This window comes from Trichoplusia ni, chromosome 13 (genome assembly GCF_003590095.1).
Source record: "Trichoplusia ni isolate ovarian cell line Hi5 chromosome 13, tn1, whole genome shotgun sequence".
Classification (NCBI taxonomy): domain Eukaryota; kingdom Metazoa; phylum Arthropoda; class Insecta; order Lepidoptera; family Noctuidae; genus Trichoplusia; species Trichoplusia ni.
In genome coordinates this window covers 8,438,434-8,452,940 of record NC_039490.1, presented here as the reverse complement: position 1 = coordinate 8,452,940, position 14,507 = coordinate 8,438,434, and the positions used below count along the sequence as shown (strand labels likewise).

At 33.6% G+C, this 14,507-nt stretch overlaps 1 protein-coding gene across 3 annotated transcripts in view; it reads right to left on the bottom strand.

The window, feature by feature from the left end:
* LOC113499864 (G-protein coupled receptor Mth2-like) overlaps positions 1-14,507 on the bottom strand; it is a 44,156-nt gene that overhangs the window by 23,817 nt on the left and 5,832 nt on the right. For all 3 annotated transcript variants that reach the window (XM_026880440.1, XM_026880439.1, XM_026880441.1), the window contains exon 3: positions 3,732-3,906. In XM_026880440.1, coding sequence (XP_026736241.1) covers positions 3,732-3,906 — 175 coding nt within the window. The remainder of the gene's footprint in view (positions 1-3,731; positions 3,907-14,507) is intronic.

Below are 14,507 nucleotides of genomic sequence, written 5' to 3'. Positions count from 1 at the left end.
TACTAACAACATACTTATAACTTAGTATGTTCAGTAAAAGAAATACTGAAAATATTAATCGATTTTTTGCGGTTGTGGTTACAACATTATACCATAGTAACGTATTAAAATATATCATGCTCTTTGTTTTCCAAAAACACCAAGTTTATTGCTTTTATAACTCCCGCGAGTGTGTCTACAAATAGATGCCTCTCTGTCCTGTTTCAAGATGAAATCATTACTACAAATCCATATATTTGCTAAACTGTCACCGTTCCAAGATTCATGGCTTAAAGTGTCGATATTTAAGTCACACGCTCCAGTTACCCACGATATAGATAGCTTCATCAACTGAGGACTTGATAGAGTGGGGACATAGTATCGAATATGAGATGTCAAACACGATTATACGACGAAAGATCGATTGTAGTGATATAGCTCATTACCTATATGTATTCAAACATTTTAATAAACTCACTTTCTTGTTTGTTTGTATGTTTGTTTTTTGTCGTTCCGGTTGGATTATTGCAACTCAATTTTGAGGCACTTCCCGATAAGCTAGCTGCCTGAAATTTTCAGGGTAGCTTCAAACCCTATGACAATGCAATTTATAAAAACTGTTAAACTCTAATTAAAACGTATTTAGATTTTCAAAATCTATTAATTATATATTTTTTTAAATGTGGAAATAGACAGCCTATTAATGCTAAAAATAAAAATGGATCTCACAATAGAAGTCTTTGTTACCTATTATAAGCCTATCCAAAATTCAGTAGAAGTGACATGCTCAGGTTAATTTTGCATCTTTCGGAAACTTTTGCTGAACGCTGAAATGCAAAGTACATAATTAAGAATCATTGGATTGTTAGTAATAACATGCTAATTGCAAGTAAAGTGTTATTTTAAGATCCACTTTGCTTTGTAAGAATTTTATAATAATGAGGTGTTTGACTCAGAAAAACTACTTAGTTCCTCAGAGAGAATTCCAAAAATGGAATATCACCGGCTAGCCACCAACCGTCGTTAAACGGAAATTAATCAATATTCATGGACAATACTTTATTACCCACTTAACGTCCAAACTACATGTTAGATAATGAAGAGAGCTTTTAGCACACATCTATCCGAAAGCTCCATAAAACCGCAGTGTTTTCCTATGACCTTATAAAGCAACACATACATAGAAGTGCAAGCGAGAAGTTGATATGTGCTGTGTATCGCGCCATCTCGCTTCTACAACAGCCATTTTTTTTTTGAGAGATTATGGTACAGATCCGCTGTACTGAACAAACAGTTGTTTTGACAGGCCGCAGCCGAGACCCGCTCGTTTAAAAACGAAATTAACCATTAATGTATACCCTCACCTACATTTACGAACTTAACATTACATTGGGAAATAGTGAAACGAAAAGTTTTGAGTCCATCGAAAACGATTTAAGGTGATAAAAAAAGTTATCGCCTCTCCTCCCCGTCCCCACTTTACACTAAAAATATTTTAATTGGCAAACCAAATCCGAACGACAATATACTTTTTTTTAAAGCATAAATGTTAAAATCCAAATCATATATTATGTCGACAAGTTACATGTTTATAAGTTGTCAAACTCATATACGATTTTAGCGATTCGATCACTGTTAACTGTAATGGGAATGTCAATTGCCTTGGGAAACTAATTATTAGATTAGACTAATCTAATACAATTTAATTAAGTGTTTAGTGAGCCATTAAGGTCAGTAATTAAGTTTATAACGTCGACTTTTGATGATTAGCTTTCAATTTAGTAAAATCAATGGTTATTTTTGCCGCTTCATCGACACAATTAAGGAAATAGTGTTGTTTAAAGTGATAGATTACTTTTAGATTTATAGAATATTTTATAGAAGGTACGGATGATTAACAAAATTACATAAATAATATATTATAATCACATATAGATGCAATATTAAAGAGCATTAAAACGACACAATGACGACATCAACCACGTCTCAATATGACTGAATGAATGATTTGACACATTCCATTTTCATAATTACCAAAATTTAAAAAAAGACGTAAAAGAAATAATTTCGAATTTATAATATTTTGTTTTCTGTTGTTTTTTTTTTCTCACATTATAATTATTCTCATTTTATTATTTTATTCTATACATACAATTTGAATTAGTTTATTATTATGTTTACTCTTATTGTTTTATTTTTAATTTTGATTCTCTTATTATGATTTTTGTTCATTGTATTTTAATTAATTTTTATTATTTCTGCCTAATCAAACTTGTTGTACCTACCTAGACAATAAGTGAATGATGTGGTCGCCTGTAATTGGAAGCGCACACTAATATTGTACGCAAAAATGTTAATATGCATGTAATTGTGTAGCCTCTGTTGGCGATCCGATCCAATAAATAAATAAAATCCCTTTGCAAAATGTTCTCTCGTGGATTTATCATTATTTCCTAGGAATATGTATGTGCGTCAAAGTTATTATTCTACACACTTCAGTCAAATATTTTAAGATCATTAATTAATTCTACTATTATGTTAATGCTAATGATTTAATATTACGAAATGGATTCTGTACCAATTATATTAATCGTTTTTCGTTAATGACTGTCGTTTTGCAGTCGCGTATGTTATTCCAATTTTTTGTAGGTGGTAGTGTTTTATTGGTATCAATCAAAAGTCGCTTGGTGTTGATGAAAAGGACAATCTTTTAGAAGGAACATGGAAGCGAAACGAACACTCATCTCGAGACGAGTTTCACGCTTCGAAAACTGCTCAGACTAGTTTAATGCTGGTGGTTTGTAGGTTCTCTGAATTTTCTTATGGATTAAGGAATGAGATATACATTAACCAAACTATTCCATGGTATCACTGTTCTGAAGGAATGTAGCAGATCTTGCATCAAAAATAAGATTTTTATGATATTTTTATCGTCGAAAAGAATTGTCTGCGCAATCAAAAAGTTTGAATATTTCTCATCACTCTAAACAAATTGCCAAAAATGTGACGTCAACCAATTAGAAAAAATAGGTTGCTCGTAAACTGTTAGAATATTAGTTTTTGGTAAGCCCCCTGTTGATACTAATAGCATGATTTAGGATAACAAGAATGTTGGCTATCCAACCGATAAACTGTCTTGATGGACGAAAATCTATAACACGTGTTTTAAATAGCTGAGGAATAAAAAGCAATATACATCGTGGGTGGCTTTATTCGAAATTCCGATTTCCACCCACTATAAAAGATTCTACACAGTTGATTCTGTGTTAAAGATAAAGATATTTTATTTGCTTAAAACTGTTAACTGTTACATACTTATGTAGTTATTGGAATCGATTAGTGTTTAAACTACCGTTCAGACTTCCAACCCAAATGCGTAAGCAGAAAGAAAACGAAAGAACTTTGGCTAGTGACCTTCTTGGGGGTATTCATGCTCAATGGAATCAATGTTTTGTTGGACATTGCACCAGATTTCATGTTCTTATCATGTACCTGCTTAATAAATAATGGGGGGTTGAAAGTTAATGGGCCTAACCTGACAACAAGGGTCTAACATATGCACTATGTAGGTATCATAACACAAATAAATCTCTGCTTGGGATCCAATTCTTACTGCAGTAGATAAGTGTGTACAAAGAGTGAACTGTTATGTAGGTACTAATCATGAGGAAACTGGATACAAAAAAACTATCCGACTGAAGACAACAATCAGCTAACAATAAATTTTAGCGGAAGTCAATGTTTCAACTTACCAACAGCATAAACGATGTAGAGGACGACACTGTCATCAGTGACAACATCTTGGAAGCAGACGCCGGCCACCAGCCGCGGCTCGGAGAAGTTCTCGTTGAACATCATGTCCACGCAGTAGCCGGTCGGCAGGTGCCACTGTTGGCCTCCCGGTGCCACTTCATATAAAGTGCCATTCTGGGAACAAATATTCGCATTATATTTTTTTTGTCAGGCAACGGGAATATAATGAATATTTTTGCTTCTTGGCTAGGTAAAGGCATATTAGACAGTCGCAACAGGCATATTAGGCAGTAACGATAACTCATTCTTTCGTTTTATTTTAATGCCCTGTGGCAAAAGGACTTGGTCTGGGATAGTACATTCTGAAGTATGATTTTGGCAGTTTTGGAAAAGAGAAAGTCTTTTAATATTGTTGTGGCCGAGGAGATAGCCGTACTTTGTAGTAGTCGGGCTCTAAAAGACAGAGAAAGGAAATAACAAACAAGACCTTTCAATGCTTTATCCTTCCCCATACTTTTCATGGTACGCTTCAATAAAAAATAAAGACCGTCAGTCCTCAGGGAGTGTGTGAAATGTGTGAAACATTTCGTGTGTAATTTTAATGAATGATTCTTCATTTTTGTACCAATTAATCACAAATTATCGGGGGTGTACAGGAACTGTCAATGAACGTAAGGTTATTGCGTTAAATATTATTTTACATACTTTAACTGAGGCACTTCCACGACATTGTAAAGTGCGAATGTGGAAATGAGAAGTTACTGGGCTGTGTAATGCGTTTTTCTGCTTCCACAATTGTAATAATAATAGACGAGGCGAGAGGACCTCTGGACATAGCTTTTAAACACGTTAGAAAAAAATCTTCCTCGAGTTTTTATAAGAAGGTTTTACCAAGTTAGCTATGAGATCTACGTTCATTGCTTTCATGTGCAATTCACACTAATATCGTGAAAGCACGAACCCCGGTAAAATGTATACTTAATTAGGAAAGGGATTTAATTTTTGAACTCAAAGGAGGTTAAATACGTCTGTGTTAACATCGAATTGCTAATTTCTGTCTTACCACTTTGAAATATAGTTGCTTTTAGTGTCAAAACTTTTTCGCTGATACGCTGTGAGCTGTAGGTACGGTATGAGTTTCAGCGCAGATGTGGATCGTACAAATAGTTTTGTTAAAACTTAGATACCTATAGCTAGACTTATACATGGGTTACATTAAACTCGATGGCCACAGAATAGATGAGAGTAGACCTTCACTTTGAATGTTTTGCAGTTTTGTAGTAGATGCTGTAGTTAGTTTATTCTAAAGATTTATAAATAACTAGCACTTGTTTCTTCGTCCGTAGCCTAGGTATGTTATTTATCGTCTGATGTCTGTAGCTGTGCATGTAGCAGGTAAATCTGTATTTGTATGGTATGGCAGAGAATTATATCTCACCGGCTTACTTAGTTGTATTACTAGATAGAGACATACATTCTAATGATGTAAGATATCTTTTACCACTAGTTATTGATTTGTGCTACACGTGGAATTTAGTTCTTATTATATTTTTTAACTAGCTGTTGCCCGCGACTTCGTCCCCGTGGGTAGAAGATATAAGTTATGATTTATACCTGCCCTGTTTTTTTTTTTGCATTTTCCATTGTATCTTCGCTTCTATTAGTCGCAGCGTGATGGTTTATAGCCTAAAGCCTTCGTCGATAAATGGTCTATTCAATACAAAAATAATTTTTCAATTTGGACCAGTAGTTCCTGAGATTAGCGCGTTCAAACAAACAAACAAACTCTTCAGCTTTATATATTAGTATAGATAAAACCCAGACGCAATTTGGAAATTTTTGTTCTGGATATAAGGAAATAGCTTCCTGGCCTATCGTAGGATTAAAACGCATTTTAAGTATGTTACCGTGTAGTTTTATCCATTTTACTTTTTGTTAGTCTACGGTGTGTCACCGTTCTGCAGTAGGCTGCAGACCTTCCCAAAACCTTCTACGATTTCCTAACCAGTCCTTATATTATTTTATACCAAAACTTAAGTGAGACTTATAAACGCCCGTCTTTCTGAGTCCACAGTACCTTAACATTAAAACAAGGCAGGTCTAAATGAAAACTAAAGCACGTTGCATTACAAACTAATTAAAATAATTGCTGCATGAAAGCTCAGGTAGAAATATTCGCGGAAAGCTCTACATTACATGTAAAATGGTCATTAGATACTAAATACATTTTCAAGCTTAATTATTATATGGTTATTACAAAGTTGATATCGTTTGCGACCTTGGCCATGTGTGAAACACTGTTTTAAAGTTCCGTATTCAAAGAGGAAAAACAGAAACCTATTGTATGAGTGAGTACTACCTATTTCAGGAAAATTTTGATTTTTTTGCAGATAACGTATTAATGTGTCATTTAATTTCAAGAGAAATATTTTTCTTTAATTTGCGAAAGTAAATTGAATTGAATAATCGTGATCGTATCTCCTATCCGGAGAATATCTGCACCCTCAGTGTCACAAGTCCATCTCCCACTTTTGTAATTGTTTACAACAATTACACATAAAATTCGTCGATTTGTATGAAACTCAACACGATGCTAGTTTATTTAATATACTTCATTTCAATCTACACTGTACCTGGATGGTTTTTCAATGTCGTCAAAGGCAAAATCACGGGCAACAGAAATGAAAAAACTTTTATATCTTTAATACGTTTCAAAACCTTAGTTTTCCAATTTATTTTCATAACTAAAACACAAAACAGATTATTAGTGTTCTGGCTGTAAATATACTCGTTTAATATTAATGGTCTACCCGCATAACAGCTGATATTAATAAAACATAAATTAATCGATGTTTCAACATTGTGCATATTTTTAGCGCGAAGATGGGATCGTCTTGAGCTGCGGTTGATTCCCGTTTTCCATTTGTTTTGTCTACCGTGGAAGCTCCGAAACTTAATAAAAAACATAAAGTATCTAAATTTATTTTTATTCTGCCGGTAGCCAAAAAAAATATTTTCAGAACCGTCTTAAACTCGACGTGATTTTTTAAAGTAATTTTAGATTCTCTTACTAATTATGTAATAGTTATAATCACTATTAGTAAATAATAGTTCACTAAAATTCGATATGTTCGTTTAATGTTGTGTAGGTGTTGTCAACATTGTCTGTTGTAGGGAATGGCGCAATTAATTCAATGCTCCTGACAACCTGTGTCAGCCCACTATAATGGTTTGAACCTTAAACAAAAGAGTTCTAATATTCATACGGAAATTGTATATTGGCGCTGCGTAGGTGCTAATTATCGCGAAAATATAAATGAACTCTATTATTTGTTCCTAGGCTTCTAACTACGATCCTGAATCACATACAAATTAGTTTACTGATATAGACATATCAGACAAACAGGGCCCTGGTTCTGCTATTCACAATGGCCGTTGAATGAATGAAAATTGGCATCGGCGATTGTAAATAGCAGAATAGGGGCCCAGGCAGACACGGTTACTTTCGCATTTATAATCGAACGAAAAAATAGTTGCAAAGTAACAAAATATACAGTCTTCAGTTGAATGCGTAACAAAGACATAGTAATACATTAAACTGAAAACTGTAGCTTACATAAATTCTCGGAGAATCTGAAAGCTTATCTGAATTATTATTCTACAAACTTGTAGCTTTACCTCGCTTTTAAATATACAGAGGAACAGTACAGTGTCAAATAAAGTTATATTTTGCAAGGAAAAGGAAAAACTAGTGTTATGATTTTCTTAAAAATGAATGTTAAGTAACTAAGTAAAATACTTGAGCATTTAATCTTAGAGTATCTAATCTCAACTTAAACCTTAGGACAGTAATTTTAGTTCTTTTTTATATCAATTGATAATCCGTGTTTCGTTTTAATCTATTATAATTATAGGTACCCGTCAAAATAAATGCTGAAAAAAATCAGAAAATTATCCTTCCTTCAGACGTTTAAAAAATAATATTGTAACTTCTAATCTTAAATCGATGTACAACCACTAAGTTTTGTCCAGGATTTATTATACATTTTTCAAGAATTCACAATATTGTGCTTGTATTCTCCTTTTATAACTGTTTTATTCCAATCTATCACATCCGTCAAGAAACAAAGGGCTACAAATATAAGAATGTAACACTAACATCATCACTAAAAATAAAGATTACCAGTAAGTAAATATGCCAAAATATTTCACGTTGTTTAATATAAAATAATAAACATTACTGAAAACCGTGAGCTTCGTGTAAAACACAATCACTGTTATTAAAAACTATACAATTATGTTTTAAAATTCCGTGTTCCGTGCTTTGTAAAATAAATGCAGCTACCATAGAGAATAGAGCTACGTAGAATTTATGCTCCCGTTCCCACTGCTCGCAAATTACCTGATTACTTACCTTTTAGCTCATTTTATCGAGCTAATGTTTAACCTCAAAAAAGATGAAAGAAAAAATAAATACCACAATTGTTTGTATACGGGAAAGTTACGCGCATGTTTCATAGGGTCTAACAAACGAACTCACAATCATGAACTGTCGCGGGCGCGTTAAATACGCATAAGCAAGCGTTCTTAAAGAATTATTTGCTAATCAGCCTTACGAAAATTATTACAAAAACTAACTGTTTCTCGCGACTTCGTCCACGTGATAAGAAGGAGAGTAAGCTAAAGATAAATAATTTGCAAGAAAATAATATTGCAGCTTTAAATTGAGATGAATACTATCTTATCTTTTAAGTTGGATTAAGCTGCACTCGGTGTGAAAGTTTGATTGATATCGGGAAAGTAGTTTAGGGTTTCAACTTTATCCTATGCATTCAAAAGTCGTGCAAAAAAATCGAGAAATGTAACTGATCTGCCATCTTTTTCGTCCAGAAATCATATTTAAAAGAAGTAACCACGGAAAGCCAATACTAAGTGCTGGGAAATGGTCCAGGATGATGTACTGTCAATATAAACACCATAGCAAAGTCTGATAGCCTTGACTTATAAAACAACTCGTATATTCTCACGCTCTGCTTCCAAAGTGAAGAACGCCACTTGTAACAATAAACACTTCATAGTTTGTGAGCAGCCATTTGTTGGCATTCCAAACAGTACTTTGATAAAGTGGAAGCGAGACGTCACGCTAAACGTTGCATAGCTTCATCCTCCTTCACATCAGCAACAGTCCCTTAGCCAAGTGACATTTCGGTAATCGTAATTCATCATCATCATAGGCCTAGCCTTTTTCTATGTTGGGGTCGGCCTCCAGTCTAATCAGTTTCAGCTATGGCACAGTCTGTCAAAGATGTCTGAATAACAGCTGGGACCCACAATTTAACGTGCCTTCCGAAACACTTCGGAGATTTCGGTAATCGTAATTATTGATAGGAAACACTCGCATGAGTGAAAATTACAGATCTAAGTTACCCTAACGAGAATAAATTTCAGTTGTATACATTAAGAGTTTTCCATTACCTATAGCTAGCGACTTACGAAGTTTAATTTGGCTGCAGGTCCTGTTATTCTTACTTCTTTGAAATGTAGTAGAATGTAGCCTTCCAGATATTTATTTTGTGGAAACTAGGCGTCCGTCACGTACATTTCAGCAAAACATACCAAAATATGTCGAAATATCGCAAAGTATAAATAAATAATAATAATACGCAAACGGTATTTGTGAGAACAACGTAAATATTAGTCAGAAACAATAGCGCGACGAGGATTGTTTAACTATTAAAGTACGGAGTTTACATTTATATGTATTGTTTTACAATCGCAACAAACAACAATGACATAGAAAATAACTAGACAATACTAGACATGTCAGGCAACATGGTGACAATATTCGAATAACTCGGTGCGTTTTAGGACTAACCTTTTGCCATAATTTGCCATACAACATAACAAACCCGTAAAGTGCGATTTTCTTTGAATAAATAATCCAAAAAAAAAAAGCTTTCATCTTAAATTAATAATCAAATATATTTTCATTTTTTAATTGATTAAAGTTAGGTACTTACAATACAAGTTGTTCTATTAGCCATCGTGACGAATGCTTTTACAAAATCGTTCTAAAATTAGTTCAAATTGTATACTTAACTTATTATTAGCAATTAAATCGGAATATTGGAATTCAGGTTAAAACAAAATGATTATGCAAAGGCCCCGAATCCAAATCCCAACAGGCTACAAGAGAATAACAATGAGGTAACAATGTTATCTTCGGCTTAGTCCGAAGTCTGCGTATTTTTTGGTTTGTTTGCGGATGTGATAAGGCATGCATTTTCATTAAACTTCCGTGAATCATTTGATATGCGTAATTTGAAACATCATTTTGATATTTCGGTTTTAATTATAGATGTATTCTGTAATTATTTATTAAGAAAACTGCACATTTTTAGGCTATGATTATAAGCGAGAGATACTAGCGGCTTCGACGGGTTTTTTTATCTGTGCATTCCTCACTGGTCACAGTGGTCACTGCAGTCAGTCCGAACCCCTGTAGAATAATGTTATTTCACTTATTCCGTAAAGTTAGCCGAAAAGAAAAACAAGGTTCGATCTATGAACAAGAAAGGGCTTAATTATTTTTCCTTGCCTGCCTATATGAACTCCCTTAAAACCTCGTATTCCATAGGACCGGATATATATTCTGTTTTATTTTAAGTCTATTGTGTTTTTAATTGTTATCTTGTTTTTATTTATGTTGACTACACTCAGAAATGTTAGTGGCCTGTATGAGTCATTTTGTCTTAAGTATTCTTCGGGCACACCTGACAGATAACAGAGATAACGGTCGTACCTTGGATACTTTTAATTCATTAGGTAAGTATAGTGGTTTCTTAGGTTTACGCGAATGTTAGACATTGAGATGAAACTACTTTTACGGATTTTATCGCGGTTTAATTTTAGATTTTTCAAGTTCCACGGCCCCGTCACAGAAACCGAGTGAAGCCAGCCACTGTTGATCGTTTGCCTGCTGTACTACCATATGTCAGAGGAGTCACTGACAAGATTGGTTACATCCTGAAGCGAGCTTCAATTAAAACATACTTCAAGCCGCCCAAGAAGATTAGCCAGTCCTTACCATCTGTCAAGTGTCACATACCTCTACAAGATGCAGGAGTATACAAACTAGATTGTGACTGCGGCCTCTCTTACATCGGTCAAACCAAACGAAGCATAGGGACCCGCGTTAAAGAACACATAGCTGACGTCAAACACCGCCGCTCAACGAAGTCTGCAGTCGCCGAACATGCTGAAGGTTCCAGCCATTATATTAGATTTGACCAACCACAGATCCTCGCTAAAGAATCCAAATTCCTACCTAGGATGTTTCGCGAGGCTATTGAGATTAAAAAACACCCTAATTTCAATAGAGAAGATGGCTGGAAGATATCACCTACTTGGGATCCAATAATAAATAAACTCAAGGCCAAACCCAAGAGCAGCGCTGCAAGACATCAAGACACAGTGAGCTCATACTGCGTAGATCGGACCACAAATAATTAATTAAAATATGAAGGTAGAACGAGCAACATCTTCTGTCAAGACGAACGCCATCTCAGTCTGCCCGTGACCATGATACCTGCAAAGGTTTCGAAACGTCGGGAACTAAAATCTAAAATTAAACCGCGATAAAATCCGTAAAAGTAGTTTCATCTCAATGTCATTAGGTAAGTACTTAACGTCATGTTAAATGACGTCAATGTCTGTTGTATCATTACAATGATTAAAATTGACTAATTTGTTATGATTTTTAGAAGTACTTAATATAAATATGAAAAAAAAACCACACTTTTTTAAGTTTTTTTTATTATCAGCATTAAATTAAAACACATAGAGGTTCATGAGATGCGATCTGGTGACAGAAAGGTGGACAGACGGCCTGGCAGTCGGACAGCAGAGCTTTAGTAATAGGGTTCCGACTTTATGCTTTGGAAAGGCTTAGTATGATGCGGTGTTATATATTTCTTAAGTTCATGCTATCTTTGTAACTACGTAAATAAACATTTTGGAATGTCACTTAGCGAAGTGTCGTTCAAATATGTCAAAGAGAACAATCTTTAACATTTATTTTCAGCATGATACTAACTATAACCCACTTCTTACAAAAGAGTCGATTCATATGGGCCACCTGTTGGTACGTTTGCTCCAATCGATCTTACTTGAAAATGGAATCAATTTCAGAAAATAAAAATACAATTTAAAAATTACTGAGTCAAAAAGGCCATAAATCATTTAAGGCAACACTCTTTACATACAGTTTTAGAATAGAAAATAATTTTCTTAATTGCGATACAAAATCTGTAATTTTTATTTTGTTATTTATATTCTGTATTTTATTAGGCGATCATAAAAATGGTCTTTTTAGGCATATATATAGACGCAAACGTATTACGCATTTATAGGTACCTCAGACATGTAAAGAAGTGATAGTTTTGAATTAGCTATTAAAATATTGCTATAAATATAATGATTTCATATTTCTAAAGTACAGTTTGACCAAACGCTCCCTATTTATTTTAACAGGTACTTATCTTAAACAAGCACATTCCAAACTAAACGATATGTTTTCATTTCATCTCGTAACGAGTTGTTTGGTTATCTCGTATGAGTCAATCAACAACTATTTTAACGTTACACTAAATAGGTACTAAAGTACCCTTTGTTTCGGTAACTGTCCGTTGAAAATATACTGTCCTTGGTAACCTCCGGTACAATCACCAATAGAAAAGAGTTCACTCAATCAAATTCAAGTGCTATTTACTTTGTAATTTGAAGTCTTTGCCGGGATTCGAATCTTCGACCTCTCGCTATCTCTGGAATTAAGTAGCAAAATGGGCTTAACACCTACATTAGCCGAAACATACAAAATCCAAAAATCTCTACATGTCAGTGAGAAAAGCAGCCCCTCAAACCAAGTCTATGTAACATTTGTAAAGTCGATAGAAAATACTCGAATGTATGGAGATGACAGGTCGAAGTCACGTGACTTATCGCAAATGTCATTTTCATTCATATTGCTGGCACTTCTGTTGGTGGCTGTCCCTAAATTAAAACGTGTCGTGGTAATTTTTAAGTGAGCATTATTTATTGTTGTTAATGCATATATTGTATTCTGTGTTATTACTTTGTCCGCAACATTAAATTTCACGCTGTTTTCAAGATATTGAAAGTATTTCATCACTACTACAATGTTTTCGAAAATGTACAGTGATGTAATTGCTATATGGATACATACTTAAAATTACATATGGAAAAATTCCTAGAAAAATATTCCCTCTAACTGCAAAAGGGTTAAAACCCTTCTTTATACATTATATTCAACTTGAAAGATTTGATAAGAGACAAAAGGATATCTTTGTCTCTTATCAAATCTTTCAAGTTGAATATCCTAGACTTTCCAGTTTCTAAATGGTCTGAAATTGCCAATGCAACGATATGTTAATACTTATATACCTATATCTTGTACTTACATAAAAGTAAAATTTTGATATAAAACATGTTACATACAAAGCTACCAAAATCTCAAATCCAATTCGCAAATAACCTTATCTCTTACTTATGTTAACAGTCTGTCTGCATGTTATCTAACAATTCTACTACATACATGTTAAGTCATTATTTGCATATTACCACAAGCGTTCATATATGTTTAAGCTTTTGAAGTTCAAGATTTGGTGTAAAAATTTAACGATAAATAAACTGTTTTATTATTTTGACCGGAGCAGGGTCAAATAATATGATTTTTTGTATAATAGAAAGAATGGAAGACAAAGTAGTAGACTTTTTCTATACCAGGAACTCTCTAGAACTTTTTTATATAGTAAAACCACGTGTATCGGGTCAGCTGATATATATTTAAGCATTTTCATAAATATAAGTTTATCAGTTGTATAGTATTCATAATAACAAGCTATGTTTAGTTTGAGACTTGATGGCGATGTCAACTATCTACTTTAACCCTAGAAAGATAATCATATTGTGACGTACGTTAAAGATAATCATGCGTAAAATTGACGCATGTGTTTTATCGGTCTGTATATCGAGGTTTATTTATTAATTTGAATAGATATTAAGTTTTATTATATTTACACTTACATACTAATAATAAATTCAACAAACTATTTATTTATGTTTATTTATTTATTAAAAAAAAACAAAAACTCAAAATTTCTTCTATAAAGTAACAAAACTTTTAAACATTCTCTCTTTTACAAAAATAAACTTATTTTGTACTTTAAAAACAGTCATGTTGTATTATAAAATAAGTAATTAGCTTAACTTATACATAATAGAAACAAATTATACTTATTAGTCAGTCAGAAACAACTTTGGCACATATCAATATTATGCTCTCGACAAATAACTTTTTTGCATTTTTTGCACGATGCATTTGCCTTTCGCCTTATTTTAGAGGGGCAGTAAGTACAGTAAGTACGTTTTTTCGTTACTGGCTCTTCAGTACTGTCATCTGATGTACCAGGCACTTCATTTGGCAAAATATTAGAGATATTATCGCGCAAATATCTCTTCAAAGTAGGAGCTTCTAAACGCTTACGCATAAACGATGACGTCAGGCTCATGTAAGGTTTCTCATAAATTTTTTGCGACTTTGAACCTTTTCTCCCTTGCTACTGACATTATGGCTGTATATAATAAAAGAATTTATGCAGGCAATGTTTATCATTCCGTACAATAATGCCATAGGCCACCTATTCGTCTTCCTACTGCAGGTCATCACAGAACACATTTGGTCTAGCGTGTCCACT